The sequence below is a fragment of the Terrapene carolina genome, unplaced genomic scaffold (genome assembly GCF_002925995.2).
Source record: "Terrapene carolina triunguis isolate 2854851 unplaced genomic scaffold, T_m_triunguis-2.0 Scaffold68, whole genome shotgun sequence".
NCBI classification, from domain to species: domain Eukaryota; kingdom Metazoa; phylum Chordata; order Testudines; family Emydidae; genus Terrapene; species Terrapene triunguis.
Genome location: NW_020664419.1, coordinates 21,345,333 through 21,363,455, shown reverse-complemented (window position 1 = coordinate 21,363,455; position 18,123 = coordinate 21,345,333). Strand labels below are relative to the sequence as shown.

The 18,123-nt window shown below is 40.4% G+C and overlaps 1 protein-coding gene across 5 annotated transcripts in view; it reads left to right on the top strand.

Annotated features, from left to right (window-relative positions):
- The window catches only part of SRPK2 (SRSF protein kinase 2), a 259,374-nt gene extending 242,477 nt beyond the window's left edge, over positions 1 to 16,897 (top strand). For all 5 annotated transcript variants that reach the window (XM_026648679.2, XM_029910845.1, XM_026648680.2 and 2 more), the window contains one exon: positions 13,887 to 16,897. In XM_026648679.2, coding sequence (XP_026504464.1) covers positions 13,887 to 14,071 — 185 coding nt within the window. In that variant the 3' untranslated portion in view covers positions 14,072 to 16,897. The remainder of the gene's footprint in view (positions 1 to 13,886) is intronic.
- The last annotated feature ends 1,226 nt before the right edge of the window (positions 16,898 to 18,123 follow it).

The window sequence follows — 18,123 nt, the reverse complement described above, 5'->3', positions numbered from 1 at the left end:
ATTGAATGGATATTTTCAGATAACTATCCACAGTGACTCCAAAATCGCTTTCTTGAGTGGTAACAGCTAATTTAGACCCCATCATTTTATATGTATAGTTGGGATTATGTTTTCCAATGTGCATTACTTTGCATTTATCAACATTGAATTTCATCTGCCATTTTGTTGCCCAGTCACCCAGTTTTGTAAGGTCCCTTTGTAACTCTTTGCAGTCTGCTTTGGACTTAACTGTGTTGAGTAGTTTTGTATCATCTGCAAATTTTGCCACCTCACTGTTTACCCCTTTTTCCAGATAATTTATGAATATGTTGAACAGCACTGCTCCCAGTACAGGTCCCTGGTGGACACCATTTACTTCTCTCCATTCTGAAAACTGACCATTTATTCCTACCCTTTGTTTCCTCTCTTTTAACCAGTTACTGATCTATGAGAGGACCTTCCCTCTTATCCCAGGACAGCTTATGTGGCTTAAGAGCCTTTGGTGAGGGACCTTGTCAAAGGCTTTCTGAAAATCTAAGGACACTATATCCACTGGATCCCACTTGTCCACATGCTTGTTGACCCCCTCAAAGAATTCTAGTAGATTGGTGAGGCATGATTTCCCTTTACAAAAAACATGTTGATTCTTCCCGCACAAATCATGTTCATCTATGTGTCTGATAATTCTGTTCTTTACTGTAGTTTCAACCAGTTTGCCTGGTACTGAAGTTAGGCTTACTGGCCTGTAATTGCCGGGATCACCTCTGGAGCTTTTTTTAAAAATAGGTGTCAGATTAGCTATCCTTCAGTCATGGTACAGAAGCTGATTTAAATGATATATTGCATACCACAGTTAGTAGTTCTGCAATTTCACAATTTGAGTTCCTTCAGAACTCTTGGGTGAATACCATCTGGTCCTGGTGACTTATTACTGTTTAATTTATCAATTTGTTCCAAAACCTACTCTAATGATACCTCAATCTGGGACAATTCCTCACATTTGTCCCCTAGCATGAATGACTCAGGTTTGGGAATCTCCCTCACATTCTCAGCCATGAAGACTGGTGCAAAGAATTCATTTAGTTTCTCCATAATGGCCTTATCTTCCTTGAGTACTCCTTTAACATCTCAATCGTCCAGTGACCCCACTGGTTTTTTAGTAGGCTTCCTGCTTTTGATGTACTTAAAAAAAAATTGCTGTTACTTTTTGAGTCTTTGGCTAGTTGTTCTTCAAATTCTTTTTTGGCCTTCCTAATTATATTTTTACACTTCACTTGCCAGAGTTTATGCTCCTTTCTATTTTCCTCACTAGGATTTAACTTCCACGTTTTAAAGGATGCCTTTTTGCCTCTAACTGCTTCTTTTACTTTGTTTAGCTAAAGTGGCACTTTTTGGTCCTCTTACTATGTTTTTTTAATACATTTAAATTGAGCCTCTATTGTGGTGTCTTTAAAAAATTTCCATGCAGCTTGCAGGGATTTTACTTTTGGTGCTGTACCTTTTAATTTCTATTTAACTAACTTCCTCATTTTTGTGTAGTTCCCCTTTCTGAAATTAAATGCTACCATGTTGGGCTGCTTTGGTGTTTCCCTCTGCTCCCCACAGGGAGGTAAAATTTTATTATTGGTCACTATTACGAAGGGGTTCAGCTATATTCACCTCTTGGAACAGATCCTGTGCTCCACTTAGGACTAAATCAAGAATTGCCTCTCCTCTTGTGGGTTCTAAGATTAGCTGCTCCAAGAAGCAGTCATTTAAGACAGCGGTTCTCAGACTGTGGGTTGGGACCCCAAAATGGGTCGTGACCCCATTTTAATGGGGTCACCAGGGCTGGTTTAGACTTGCTGGGGCCTGAGGCCAAAGCCTGAGACCCACCACCTGGTGCCGAAGCCCAAGGGCTTCAGCCTGGAATGACGGGACTCAGGTTACAGGCTCCCTGTCTGGGGCTGAAGCCCTTGGGCTTCTGCTTTGTTCCCCCTCCCCTGGGGAGTAGGACTCGGGCTTTGGCCCCGCCACCCAGGGCAGTGGAGCTCGGGCGGGCTCAGGCTTCTGTCCCCCCTCCTGATGTCGTGTAGTAATTTTTGTTGTCAGAAGGGGGTCGCGGTGCAATTAAGTTTGAGAACCCCTGATTTAAGGTGTCAAGAAAGTTTATCTTTGCATCTTGTCCTGAGGTGACATGTACCCAGTCAATATGGGGATAGTTGAAATCCCTCTTTATTATTTGATTTTCTTTTCTTTTTTTATAGCCTGTCTAATCTCCCAGAGCATTTCACAGTCACTATTGCCATCCTGGTCAGGTGGTCGGTAGTATATCCTACTGTTCTATTCTTATTATTCAAGCATAGCATTATGTCCATAGAGATTCTGTGGCACAGTTTGGTTCATTTAACATTTTTACTTCATTTGACTCTACCCTTTCCTTCACATATATTGCTACTCCCCCACCAGTATGACCTATTCTGGCCTTCTGATATATTTTGTACCCTGGTATTATTGTGTCCCATTCATTATTCTCATTCCACCAAGTTTCTGTGATGCCTATTATATCAATATCCTCATTTAATTTGAGGCACTTAAGTTTACCCATCTTAGTATTTAGACTTCTAGCATTTGTGTATAAGCACTTAAAAAAATAATCACTTTTTAGTTGTCTGCCATTATGTGATGTAATTGAATGGGTCTCTTTTTCATTTGACTGTTTCTTGTCAGATCCTACCCATATTTTATCATCTGCCATCCTCTCCTCCTCACTAGGATATAGAGAAAGTCCATTAATAGATACTCCCCTAAGGGATGTCTCTGTCAGAACCACGTGCTACTCTGCACCCATTGGCTTTCCCCCAGCCCTTAGTTTAAAAACTGCTCTATGACCTTTTTAATTTTACTTGCCCGCAATCCAGTTCCATTTTGGTTTAGGTGGAGCCCATCCTTCCTGTATAGCAGAGGTCCCCAAAGTGTATTGTGTGTCCCCTAGGAGGGCATGGAGGAACCTCCAGAGGGGGGATGCAGCGGTGCTTGGGTCAGCCCCCATGGGGGCCGGGAGGGAGCATCCCCAAGGTCCTCTCCACTCTCAGCCATGTTCCTGGCTTCTGGCCGCATGCCTGACCCTGTCCCCAGCCTCGGCATGGTTTCGCGCCAGGCCCCAGCCTCAGTTGGTGGCCTTGGCTCCATTCCCGAAGCTGGGAGCAATGCCGGGAGCAGAGCTGCACCTGGCCGTCGGCCCGGCTGCCAGCCTCCACCACGGCCTGGCTCCAGCTCCGCTCCTGCCCCCAGCTGCGGCCCTAGCCATCAGCCCCCTTACTCCTGTCCGCAGCCCCACTCCACCCCAAGCCGCAGCCCCACTCCAACTGCTTAGGCTCCACTTGTCCCAAAAGGTTCCTCAGTTCCTAATAAATCTTAACCCCTCCTCTGTACACCATTGTCTCATCCATGCATTGAGACGCTGCAGTTCTGCCTGTCTAACTGGCCCTGCAGGTGGAACTAGAAGCATTTCAGAGAATGCTACCATGGAGGTCCTGGACTTAATCTCTTACCTAGCAGTCTAAATTTGGCCTCCAGGACCTCTCTCCTATCTTCCCTTTGTCATTTGTACCTACATGTACCATGGCTAATGGCTCCTCCCCAGCACTACACAGAAATCTTTGTAGATGTCTTGAGAGATCCGCGTCTTAGCACCTGGCAGGCAAGTCACCATGTGGTTCTCCTGGTCATCACAAATGCAGCTATCTGTGTAGCTTCTAATGATTGAATCCCCCATTGCCATTACTCGTTTATTATTTTCTTAGTCGTGTTGCTGCAGCTCTAACCATACATCTTTCCCACACTGCAAGTAATAGTAATACTGCTTATTATTCTCACAGCCTTCTTTTACTTGCTGATTGGGGCCTTTTTCTACTAGCCGCAAACCATAAAGCAGACATTATTTTCTTAACCAAGCTTAGAATAACGTTAATTCTTTCAATTTCATAGCCATCTCTACATTCTCCACCTTAAAACCCTACATACTATATGGGTTTTACATTAAGCATTTCAAACATTCTTCTACGATTTTGCAACATCAAATACAAAATCAAAATTACAATTACCACAATCACATAGAGAACTAACAAAGCTTTGAATGACAGTCCTCACCATAGGTGTAATCCCACTTTGTGTGCTTCTTCCCACCAGGAGAAGTTAGTTAACTCCTGAATTCCCTGTTCTTGGCTATTAAGCTTTTAAAATCCAGGCTCAAAGGAGGAATACAATGCCAAGACTTGGATACTGCTTTTAAAGCATACTCCTGTAATCTAGTTATATTATGAACAATGGGTTTGGGAAGTAAGGTCTTTCCATTTATCACCGCAGTGAATTTTGGCCAATGAAAATAACAGTTTTTGGGTCCATATCAAAAGTGGTTACTTCCAGCCACAACATTTATCTTTGCCAGCATAAGCAGTTTTGTCTTCACCAGTTCCCCAGTATCTGTACTGTGCTGTTTGGAGATTGCTTTAGGTGTCCCGCAAGTGCAAGCAACAGGACAAGTCTGGAGCTTTCCATACTGTCATTATCTTGCAACAGTATTTGAGGAGGAGAAACAGTACCCCTACTGGTATTACTCTTAACAATGGTTTCAATGACCTGGTGTTCTGCAGTTTACTGAGATGGAGAGCGTAAGTGGCATAAGGACCTGTGTGTCTTTTCAACAATTAACATGATAGTATTGGACCTTTGTGATGTTTTGTTTTACACCAATCAGTATGATCTCTGTCATACCTGTGGTGATAAAAGTGGGAAATTTACCTTTCTCTATATCTGTGAAGGAGCCTTGATTTTGTGTAGTTCATACCCTCCATACACAGAACATGTTATGGCCCTGGCTATTGCGCTGCTTTGATGATATTCAGTGGTTTGGTTAACTTTTACTTTATGCTGTACTTCCGTAGCAAATTAACTACGTATATATGCATAGCATATACATTCAAAAGTTCTTAATTCATGAGTTCTTTGCTTTGCTCATTCATTGGGCTCAATACAGCTGCAGTCAGCTTGTGCTGGAATGCTCAGTCGTGTTCCCACCAGGTCTCTGGGTCTGCCTGGTTTCAGATTGATGCTCTGGCTTCAAATGACCCTGGTACATCACTGGCGGATAGGCCCCACTGGCTTCATCTTTGAATTGATTCAGGTGCCTTTACCTCTGCATTTTTATTAATAAGAGCTTTCCCATAATCCTTCATCATTTTGCCATAAAATTGGCCAAACTGTTGCGGGCATATTCCTTTTGGCAAATGCAGTGAAATCAAATTAGACACAGTTATATGTATAAAATGAACATCATTGTACAGCACTTCTTTAAGGAGCCTTAATATCAATTCATCACTGCATCCTGCCTCCATCTTGGGGCATTCTGGGTTTATTTCTTTTCAATGGATGGTGTTTGTGCCACCCTTAGTTCTACCTTCCCTGATTCTCAAAAGGGTATATATCAATAAGCCCTTGTTTGATTAAATTTTACAGGAAACACAAAACATGTATTATACCTAGTATACACATATGGAAAGTTCAAGGTACCATTCCCTAAATAGGGATTGATGCTGTGATTGTCAGTTCTTACACAATCACCCTGTTTTTGCTTGTCCTCAGGTCACTTGCAGAATTATATGTGATATCCAGTAGCATTGTTTATTTCACACCATAACTGAATTGGACTTTCAACTGTCATTTCAATATATACTCAGATTGGGATTGTTGTTTCTGCATTTTATTGAGTCACGTTCTCCATGCACAATCACACCCGTCTCTGTACACTATCAACAGCCTGAAAAACAAAACACAAGTTCTGATGCTCTCTTAGTGGGAACCCCTGAACAGTTTTAACTGAGTAGCATGTAGCCATCGATCCTTGTTTTTAGGTCCTGATTCTATTCGTACTAGATCAATTGCAGCACTGGCGATTTGTATTACGTAGTAAGGGCCTTCCCATCATGATGCTGGAAACATGGTTTTTTCTGGGATTAAATGCTCCATGACTCTGCTGTTTTTCTTGCTCGCTTCCTCATGTCTGGAATAAGCTTTTACTTTAACCACATATACCGCTGAATTACCCAGTTTAGTTGCTTGTTTTCATACATAGCACAAAAGGGCTTGATAGCGTAAAGGCTTGTGATCTGCACTGCAGAACAAATTCATACTCCACCAAGGGAGGAATGTTGTTAAGGCATTACAGATCCTTTTAGAGTCTGAGCATATTACACCAGCCAGTACTTGTTCTTTTTTACAGAGTGATAATGCCTCCGCGCCAGCAGCCAATTCCACATACAGCGCTGAGCGTGTACTGCATCTGCACTGCACAGGTTCAGCCTAAACCGAGGGAGCCCAAATTGCAAATTCTGTGACTGGGGTCCCTTTTTCAGATGACCCATCAACATATATTGTCAGAACCTTGAGGTGCAGCCCTTCAGAATTTAAATTAAGTACTGCATGTGATGGGTTGTACCCCCGGAGCGTAGTCTGGGAGCCATGGGAACTGCTGTGCCCCATAACCTCCCTATGGGCAGGCCTCACTCCCCACACAAGAAAACTCCTGGAAACACCTGAGGAATAAAGACTGAACTGGGGGGATTTCTAGCCTGTGTATGGGAACTTTGTGGACTGCTTATGTCATCAGTCAGGGTGAGAAATTGCTAATTCATGTCCAATCTATCTAGTATGTTAGGCTTAGTTTGTGTTTTTTTTATTTGCTAGGTAATCTGCTTTGATCTGTTTGCTATCAGTTATAATCTCTTAAAATCTATCTTTCTGTAGTTAATAAACTTGTTTTATGTGTTACCATAACCAGTCGCTGTGCCACACTGCACGTTGTAATAGGGGTGAGGGTCACTTTTCCAGGACACTCATGTGGAGTACCACAATTAACAGTCCTGCAGGCAAAGGTGAGGGTTGTTTCATAGGACAGACTTCAATTTGGTGCTCTTTCAGTGGCAAGGACCACTGTGTCAATCTAGGACTAGACACTGTACCTTCTTTGATTTTACCAGACAAAAAGATACTTTAAGGGAGTATGAGCAGTGAACAGTTTTGTGTGTCTTAACCCTATCAGATATCTAAAATGTGTCAAAACATGTTTTTCACAGGGCGGTATCCTAATTTTCAACTCAATTCAGTACTTTGTAAACATAAGCAATACGTTGTTGTTTTTCCTGTTATGATAGTTCTGAGTTAACACAGCTGAAATGGTTGTGTCCCTGGTTGCTACAAACAATGCAAAAGGTTTTGTATGATCTGGTGTGAAGAACTGGAGTTTGTGTTAAAACCTCTTTACACTGCTTGGGAATGCTGGGATGTGTCAGTTCCCACCTCCCTTTTCAGGAGCTAGTACAGGGTGCAGCGATTGCTTTGTAGTCAGACATGAAGTCTTGACAAAACCTTGTCATGCCCAGCAGGGGATAGCAGCGCTGTTTCTGAGGTACAGATGGGCAGCTCCAAAAATCACTTAACTTTTTATTTGTCTGGAGCTTGCTGGCCAGGTTGTAGGGTTAGTCCCAGAAAGGAAACCAGTGCTTTTAAATGGCTTTCCCTGTCAGCGGTATGCATTAGAATATCATCTACATCAGGGGTTCTCAAGCTGGGGGTTGGGACCCCTCAGGGGGTCATGAGCTGTCAGCCTCCACCCCAAGCTCCGCATTGCCCCCAGCATTTATATAATGGTGTTATAAATTAAAAACACTTTTTTATATATTTAAGAGGGGGTCGCACTCAGCGGCTTGCTATGTGAAAGGGGTCACACAAGTTTGAGAACCACTGATCTATGTATAGCACAACATTTTCTTAATAAGTTTTACCCAAAGCCATTAGTTGTATTTGTTTGCAACCTCGGGCATTTCAATCTATTATACAATTACTTAGTTTTAATACCGTTATTTTTTTCCATTTACAAAACATCACCAAATAGATTTTCGTTCCTTAATAACATGTACTTTACATCACAATTAATCATAACTTTTGGATAAGATTATTAATGGTTAAGCTCCATTTCTTATATTCGCTGATCTTTCTTGGTGCTGGGTTGATTTCTGCTTCCAAAACACACAGCCGTCTGAAGAAGAAAACACAAACTAACATGGCTCCTCTTTGTAGCCATTATAGGATCTTAATTAATTAGCATGATTTGCTTACGTTACTTTTACCCCTTTTACAGCATACACTGCATATTCCATGGGGGGAAATGCATGTTCTTTCCGTCGTTTAACTTCCACTTTTATTTGCTATCACATTATTATTAGCTGTGTCAGTTTTCACATGAAGTGTAACTCTTTGGTTTTGTGCTTCAGGTTCCCATGAATTCTTATCAAAGTGAGTGTCTGCTTACTCAGGGCCACCTTAAGGCTCAGTGTTCCTAACATTTCTTCTCTTGTGCACCTCACCCCTGCTGTTGCTCCAAAGGTGCACTGTCTTTTTAATTTTTCATTCTTCTCACGCAGCTCTTTTAGTTGCTGTTTGATTACTGAAAAAGGATCAGGGTCTCTTTCCACTATCCAGGTTCTGGCCGCCATAGCCACTTTAGTCTTTATTTACATGATATTGAACCTTATAAAACCATTGAGGTACCCCAAGAGTTAAACGCTAAATAACAAAGCCAAATAACACTAGCTACCTGTGTTTGACAAAAAATCGTCCATAGTCAAATGATTTAAATCAGAGTGTCTCTGGGCCTGCAGCAGTCATTTATAATTGATTGTTTACAGGCCCCATTTTCCTTCAGAATGGCTGAAAAGGCTTCTGGGGCCAAAAACAGTGGTGGTAGTAGCCACCACCCGACCCCCTTGTATAATTTGTTTGACTACCAGGGTTCCACCGAGTGTGACTATACCAAGCTGTACTGCCATAACTGAGTTTTATTATCAAATCAAGCACTCTCTTCTTATAACACTTTCACTCTTTAAGGTTTCCACAACCCCTGACTGTTTAATTCCTTCCAAACTCTGCAGTGTTAATTTGTGCAAAAGCTCCTTTTAACCCCTCTCTCTCTTTCCTTAAATCACTTACTTATCTCCCAAAATGACACATTTATTAGCCAATTTCTCTTGGCTGCACTGAGCTTATCTTTGTGATTTTTTTAACTCATTCTTCAAGGTGGTGCACTTTGCCTGCAAAGAGTTAGCCACCGAGTACAGTCCCTGTAACATAGCTGCCCCAGTCTGTGCTTTCTTTACCTTGGGATTGTTTAAGAAGGCAGTATTAATATTTGTCACCCTGGTCGCCCATGGGTATTTTGCTTTTAAGATTTCAATGGCATTCAACAGACATCTGCCATGCTTTCCTAATAATGTATCTATTTATGACATTCAACAGACCTTTGCTGTGCTCTGCCAGGCATTGTTTTACATAGCTATCCAAAGTACCTCTCTCTAGTCCCCTTCTGTTACTGAATTTCTCTTTAGAAGAAACTTCTGTACTTTCCCCCAGAGGGATAGGTTGCTACCCCTTCACTCTGGGGATTCAGAGCAACTGAAATTAATGTCTGGCGTCCCTTTGTGGGTCTCCAAAATGCTGGAATTATTAATATTTGAAATTATTAATATGAATGTGGGAAACCACCAAACACTAATTTAATCATAAAATCCTTTATTAAATCCAAATGATTTATACAGTTGCTCTAAACATTCCCAAAAAGCCTAAATAATAAGCAATTTACTACATCCAAACGGTAACCAAACATTTATAGGTATTTTAATCAAAATACTTATAACCAGGATAAACCTAGGGTGCTTAGACCCATATTGGTTGGCTCCAGTGTGGTCAGGCAGGTATTAACAATGAACCCTTTAAGAGTTTACTTTTTATACCCTTTAACAAACAAGTGATGTCATTACCAATTACTGATTTCAACTAGAAACCAGTTTGAGACAACTGACCCTTATTTTCAGTCCTATCCCAGATAAAATATACAACCTCCTTTCTTTCCAAGGCCTTTCCTCTCTCTCTCTTCCCTTCCTTCTTGCCAACCAACAGAATAGTGGGAAGGTTTGTGCTTGTTTATTTTAAGTCAGTTTTTCTTTGTCTTGTTACTGCAGCTGTAACCATACATCCTTCCCACAATTCAAGCCAGCCCACAAACATCAGGTAGACACTGCCTCCAGTTTCTGGGACACACAGAGGCAGACACATTTGTAATATCTCATGCCAGACTACATATTAGATGTCTACAGGCATCGCTCAGATCTGTTTACAGCCCAAAGAAAGACAGGTTAGACAAACCTCTCTTGATGCCCTACCAGGTTAGACGCTCCCTGGATTAGTGGAAAGATCCAACAAATGTCTGTACAGGGGTCCTGTTTACACAACTCCCCCAACATTACTTCTGACTACGGCTGCATCCCTAATTGGCTGAGGAGTGCATCTCAACAACTTTAAGACTTAGGGCAGGTGATTGCCCACGGAGACAACTCTCCACATCAACCTCCTTGAACTCAGAGCAGTCAGAAATGCTTGTGCTCACTTTCTTTCACTGCTCAGAAGTACACACATAAAAATTATGACAGACAACATAGCGTTCATGTGTTACAGAAATTGTCAAGGGGGAGCCAGATCATCCTCCTGTGCACAGAAGCACTAAAGCTATGGAATTGGTGTGTTTGCCACAGTGTTTTCTTATCAGCGGCCTACCTACGAGAATCGCAGAACATAACAGTAGACAGTGTCAGTCACAAGTTCTCACATGATCACGAGTGGGAAATGAACCCAGCAGTGCTCCACAGTATATTCTATCAATGGGGGACCCCTACGATAGACTTGTTTGCTACTTACCTGAACAGGAAATGTCCACTTTATTGCTCCAGAGCCAGCACCGGGAAACGCTCATTAGAGGACGCTCTCCTTCTCTCATGAGACAAGGGTGTCCTATACGCCTTTCCCCCATTCCCTCTGCTGCTGAAGGTCCTGATAAAAATAAAAAGAGAAAAAGCAAATGTCATACTGATTGCTCCCACCTGGCGAGACAGACGTGGTGCCCGTACCTGACACAGCTGGCGATATGTCCACCAACCCCCTTCCCCCCCTTACCTCCTCTCTCAGAACGAAAGACAAAGTATCCATCCCAACCTGTGGCTCCTCCGGCTCAAGGCTTGGCTCCTTCATGGTTCCAGCACATAGCGAGCTGCTGTAATGAGGAGGTGCAGGAAGTGCTACTACACAGTAGAAAATCGGCTACCCAACACACTTGCCTGCAAAGTAGATTAAGTTTCAGGTTTGGTGCAATTCCAGACAAATTACCCAACGTCTTCCACCCTCCCTGTGGTATTGGACTATATACTGGATCTCAAGAGGTCAGGGCTATCCCCCAGTTCGGTAAAGGTACACCTTGCAACTATAATAGCTTTCCATCAGCAAATAGAGGGATACTTGGTTTTTGCCCATCAAACTACAAAGAGATTCCTCAATGGCATAGTGAACCTCTATCCCCAACCTGGACACCCCACTCCAACATGGGACCTAAATCTAGTTTTCAAGAGCCTGACTAGACTGCCCTTTGAACCTATGGTCACTTCTTCACTTACATACCCGTCAATGAAGACGGCATTTCTGGTGGCCCTCACCTTGATGAGGAGAATAGGGGAGATAGCACTAATGGCATCCCCCCCACCCCTCCACAGTATTCTTTAAAGATGAGGCTACTCTTAGGCCACATCTGAAGTTCATCCCCAAGGTGACCTTGTCTTTTCACATAAACCAGCTGATTCATCTCCTAACCTGTCATCCAAAGCTTCATCATGATACCCGGGCAGCTATACTGCCTACACTAGACATTAGGAGAGCCTTACCCTTTTATCTGGACAGGAAAAAGGCCTTTAGGAAATCTCCTAATCTTTTTCTCTTCATTGTGGAAAGGTCAAAAGGCGCAGCAATATCGGCCCAAAGATTCTCCAAATGGGTCTCAAACATAAGAACGGCCATACTGGGTCAGACCAATGGTCCATCTAGCCAAGTATCCAGTCTTCTGACAGTGGCCAATGCCAGGTGCCTCAGAGGGAATTAACAGAACAGGTAATCATCAAGTGATCCATCCCGTTGCCATTCCCAGCTTCTGGCAAACAGAGGCTAGGGACACTATCCCTGTACATCCTGGCTAATAGCCATTGATGGACCTATCCTCCATGAACTTATCTAGTTCTTTTTTGAACCCTGTTATAGTCTTGGCATTCACAACGTCCTCTGGCAGAGAGTTCCACAGGTTGACCGTGCGTTGTGTGAAGAAATACTTCCTTTTGTTTTAAACCTGCTGCCTATTAATTTCATTTAATGATCCCTAGTTATTGTGTTATGAGGAGTAAATAATACTTCCTTATTTACTTTCTCCACATCAATTATGATTTTATAGACCTCTGTCATATCCCCCCTTAGTTGTTTCTTTTCCAAGCTGAAAAGTCCTAGTCTTATTAATCTCTCCTCATACGGAAGCCGTTCCTTACCCCTAATAATTTTTGTTGCCCTTTTCTGAACCTTTTCCGATTCCAATACAGTATATCTTTTTTGAGATGGGGTGACCACATCTGAACGCAGTTGGCAGGAAACCCTACGGGGTGCAGGTAGGTTTTTTCTGGAAGGAGCAGGGAAGGGAAAAGGAGTTAGTATGGAGAATAGAAATGAGGAAGCAAGACAGTTTAGGAAAAAATGGGGTCCATTCCTGATTAGCTTGCAAGCTCTGCCAGTCATGTCAGAGCTTGGAATGGCAGAAGGGATGGATACCTGTCACTGAGCAATTCTTAAACACTTAAAAAGTCCTAGTGGAATTTCTTGCAGAAAACTTTTACCTAGAGTTAGTGATCAAAGTATCTACCCCTCAGCCAAAGACTCTTAGAGAATGTTATAGTTTCCTCAGAATGCACTAACCCTGAGGCTTGTCATGTCAAATTCAGTCTCCATTTTACAAAAACATCCAAATGTTGGGAGTATGCAAACAGCCTTTGCTCAGCCTCCATAGTGACACCATGGGAACAATCAGAAACCTTATCCTGCCATCACACGAATTTATTGAGAGAAATTTTGTGTATTTTGTCACTGGTGATGTATCTGAGTAATGTATAGATAAGAAGAATAAGCTGTATTGGGATAGTATGAGAAGGGACAAAGCTAAAGTTGTTTGCATGACCACATCTGGAATTGCTAATGTTCCAAAAAAATGTGTGTGTGAAGTCAATTCTTAATTTGGGCTTTCTAATGGTTTTTCATTTTCTTTGTTTTTTGATGATATATAATTGTCAGTTTGACAAAATAGAGTCAATGAAAACTCTATTTTGTGTAAAGACAAGGTATTCTCCTTTTGTAAATAGTAATATTCATACCAATACTCCTGGAACTCACCAGTATAAACTGGAAAAGTGTTGTCTTAATTTGCTTTAGTGTCATGAATGATAAATGACTCTTTCAGATAGTTTTTGCATACAGTGTTAGCAATAGGACATGCTGTACCTATTGATACCAAACTAAAGTGCATTTCATTGTGTTTGATACTAGAAACCTCCACTGTTGCAGATGATTTTATTAGTATTCACTCTAATTTTATTTAGCTTTTCTTTGAGAGGTTAGTTTTTTTTAAAGCCAGTATCACTAAGTATATTGTAAGTACATGCTTTCTTATAAAAGAAAGGCAGAATGCATGAAGGTAGAACCATAATAGAAGTATGTTTACAGTGGTTTTCAGGTCTAGGATACTAATTTCAAAGGAAATAATGCCTTCAGAATGCACTTTAAGAAAGGTTTTTCATTTTTGTCAACTGAATAAAACACTGGATGGGTTATTTTCAGGGAGAACTGTAGTAACATACTACACTAGCCTGCCTAAATAGTTTAGGCATGCAGTGGGAAGAAAGACTGAACAAGTAATAATTAAGGATAATGAGAACTTTCTGACAGAACATTTTTATATGCAGGAGAACTCCGGCACATTACCAAGCTAAAACCTTGGAGCCTCTTCGATGTGCTTGTGGAAAAATATGGTTGGCCTCATGAAGATGCTGCACAGTTCACAGATTTCCTGATCCCCATGCTAGAAATGGTTCCAGAAAAACGAGCTTCAGCTGGAGAATGCCTTAGGCATCCATGGTTGAATTCTTAGCAGAATCTTCAAACGTAACATTGAACCAGCAACCACTTCCAGTGCATCGGACCTAAATGGTGACTGTCACAAATTCTTTAACAGGATCACAAGTGAGCTGGCTTCATCCTCAGACCTTTATTTTGCTTTGAGGTACTGTTTGACATTTTGCTTTTTGTGCACTGTATTCTTGGGGAAGGGTAGTCTTGTCTTCAGCTGGTAGTTTACTGACCCACTCTCTTCAGAAAACACTTAATGTGTCTTTAAGCATCATTTCTTGTGTTGTGTGGCATTCAAATGTCAAACTTTTGAACAAACTATTCCCCCCCCCCTATCCCTCTGTGTTTTGGCAGGTTTTGTAACTATTTATGATGAAATATTTTAGCTGAGTATTATATAATTTACAAGTTTGACATTATCAAGTCAGAACTGAGAAATGGCAAGGAATTGTACAATTTTATTTTCTGACAAAGGGACATCATTCTTGTATTATAGTGTATGTAAATGCACCCTGTAAATGTTTATTTCCATTTAAATATGGGATGGGGACTCGGATTTCAGAGTAAAGCTACTAAGTTTAAAGAGCTTTGTAGCATACAAATTGCATGTAGCGGACTTCAAGCTGCTTTAAGGATTTGTGTAAACTTTCCATTTTGTAGAAGTTCCTGTACATTAGATTATAAACAAAGTGGCTCTGGTTTACAAGACTTCATTCCACAAATGGCACTTTAAAGGAAGGCTAGACTTCTTTCTAATGATAAAGTATGCATTATCATTTAGCACTCCCTTTTTGAATTTTTGCCTATTTTAAGTGCTTTTAAGGAGAAAATAGCAATTTCCCTTACAATGTGATAGTGAAGACATGGTACCATATGGTGTTGCCTTTTTATAAGCACTGTAATTTGTACTATACCCAAAAGATTAAAAGTGAGCATGGGAAATATTCTGTCTAGGATTACTGATAATATGTGCTTGGGATACAAAAAGGATTGACCAAAAAGCAAATATAATTTAGAGGACAAAATAATTAAACTTTTGAACCAGCTCATGTTCATTCCATACATAGCTTTACATGCTCCTAAAACAAATTGCACTAGCTTTTTCCCCCCATGAATTGTCATATATAGCAATTAATTAGTTTGCCCTTTGTAAGTTGCACGCAAAATTGTAAATGTTTCGAGGGGGTGAAAAAAGCTAAATAGACTCAAAGTCATAGGCAATACAGATTTTAGAATGTAAAATATGGAGGTGTATTTTGCCCTCTTTTAGAAGTCAGTGGGATGAATGTAAGTTTATTTCTGGTTTTACATAATTATGGTGCCACTTTTTTGACTGTCCATTTTAAATTTATTCACATGCCTTTGCAATAACTAGATTGTGAGAAGATAGCTCTGTGTTGTAACAATAACCAATTGTTTGAGGTGCTTGCAGTTGTCTAATTAAAGTGTTTTGTTTTTTCAGACATTGTGCTGGTCATTCAAATGCTTGATAATGGTAAATCCAACTGTTTTGATAGTCACATTTCTCAGTAGGTTTTTCAGCCTAGCATACTGGAAATGCCAGTTGACAATTCTTTTGTAAAATTTCTATATACGTGCTGAAAATATTTTACTTAATACATTAGAGCTAAAATTGCACCTGCAACAGTTAACTCATTGCTTGTTCAGACTCAGAAATGGCATTCCACAGAACTTGTTTAAGTTGAAGTAACCTTTGCTTGCTTTTTGCCCTTCTGTGTATACCTCCAATCATTAAAAATGCAGATTATTTAAAACCTCTTGCTAGAGTACCACACACTACGCTATTCAAGAGACTTTCAGCCACATTTGTCACTGCTAACATTTGGGTTTCAGAGCAGAGAGCCCTGGCAGCCATCTACTTAAGGACTTCGTATTGGAAAGCTTTTTTTTTTTTTTTTTTATTAAAGGCAGCAAGGATAATATTGCTAGTGTGAAGACAAAATGCTGCAATGAAAGCAAGAGAAGACAGGAGGTAAAATTTTCTGCTTCACTCTGGAGTTGCCTTTAGGTTCATCCTGCTGCAACAAGTGAAAAATTTTCAATACAGGAAGGAAAGAAAAACTTACGAACTGAAATATTAGTTAAAAAATATGTCACTTTCTAGGCACCAAACCAGATATTCCAATATATTACAGCTCTTTGCACTACTGTAGCTATTTTTACAAAAGTTACTGGTATCCTAACATTCTGTCAATGGTGGTAACTTAAATAGTACCATTTCAGACATTTACTATGATGTCTTTTACCCATTTCTTTGAAAAGCTGTAGCTACTCAATTTAAACTGACAAAATGTTTGACTTTGTGTCTCGTACAAAATATAAGTTCTTGCTTCCAAGCTCGCTAATGATCCACTCACTTATTTTATGAATGCAATGGCTTTGAACACCACAGTAAAGTAATAAATTGTGGATCTATAGGGTTGGGATAAGGAGGTTATTTGTACAAAGCTCTGGTCATTGGTGTTGACTGTAAAGCTATCTGATCGTTTAATTAGTTGATAGTCTTGGCCAATTCCTAGTAGACTTTGGGTGCTAGACTCAGGAGAAAAAACAAGGATGTGAATAGTAATGGAACTGAATTATCTTTCCTGGAGTAGTAAGAAAAATCAATTTCTAATGCTGTTACCAGTCCAATGCCTTCTTTCACCAGTAGCAGTTGCACATAAAGACAAAGCAACAGTTCCTCTTTACTCAGTCTGATATACTAGCTTTTTATAAACTGGTGGATGTTCTTGATCCTTAAAAAAAATTTACATCCACATGCCATCAGTTAGTTTCACAGGGTTAATTAAACTTTTACTGTTTCTTTAAAATTACATGCAGCCAACTGAATTAGTTTTAAGATCTAAAATAATTAGTCCTACTACCAGACTGGTATTTAATAAGATGATTAAAGGCTTGTCTTTATGTTCTATAGCATAAAAATTGGTGCACACATTTATTCTGTATTCAAGCATAGTGGCCATATCTTATCCTAGATATATAGTCAAATTAAAACACTGAACTTGCATTTTAACAATAAGTTTTCTGACTGTATTTATTCATTTTTGTTAAGTCCATTACCTCCATGTTACTCTTTAGCCACAAAAACATACCCCTCTCCTCTCTTTTGGTAATAAAGTTCATAAATCTTTCATTTTTATGTTGAAATGTCTTCTCTTCACAATGTAGGTGGGTCATTTATTGTAAGTACTGCACTATAACAATGTCTTAGTGCATTTCAGGAATTATTTTACAAAATCTGACAAACCTAAAAGTTCAAAATAGAATTCCAACATGTATGAATAGGAAACATACCTAGATAGGTACTAAAATATGTGCAAATGTTACTGTAGTCTATCTTCAAGATCAGAATAACCAATATTTGAAACATGTTTGGTATGGATCTAGTCTGTAACTGTACCAATGTATGAATATTTATCATGTACAATGCATAAAGTGTGTGGATTAGTTTTGTATAATGTAACATGTTTCAGTAAACTGACACTACACTGATATTCCAAGTAGTTTTTCCTCATCACTAAGATTAGCAGGAAAAGAACACACTAACCTTTAATGCAGTGGTTCTCAAACTTATTTCATTGTTGCCCCCTCTTCTTTGTGTTTGTAGTCGTTTACATCTCCCACCTTCAGAGCTGGGCAGCCAGAGAGCAGTTGCTGGCTGGCACCTGGTAGCTGTGAAGGCAGCACAGAATTAAGAGTGGCATGTATTGTCACCCTTACTTCTGCACTGCTGCTGGCAGTGTTGCTGCGTGCCCAACCAGCAGCTGCTGCTCTCAGCTCTGAATGTGCACAGTAAGTTCCCCACCCGCCCTGTAAAGCTTCTCACGTCCCCCCAGTTTGAGAACCTCTGCTTTAATAGGCAATTGGTCAGCTTTCCTCAGTCAGTTTTTCATGCAGGAGGAATAAAATATCCACAAAATGGGAACACAGATTATTTTTGAAGAGGAAATAAATTACTGCCATCACTTCTAATTATAGCACTCACAAGCCTGGCAGATTTTTAAATAGCTGGACACAGTCACTTATAACCTTATTTTTCCTTAAATACAC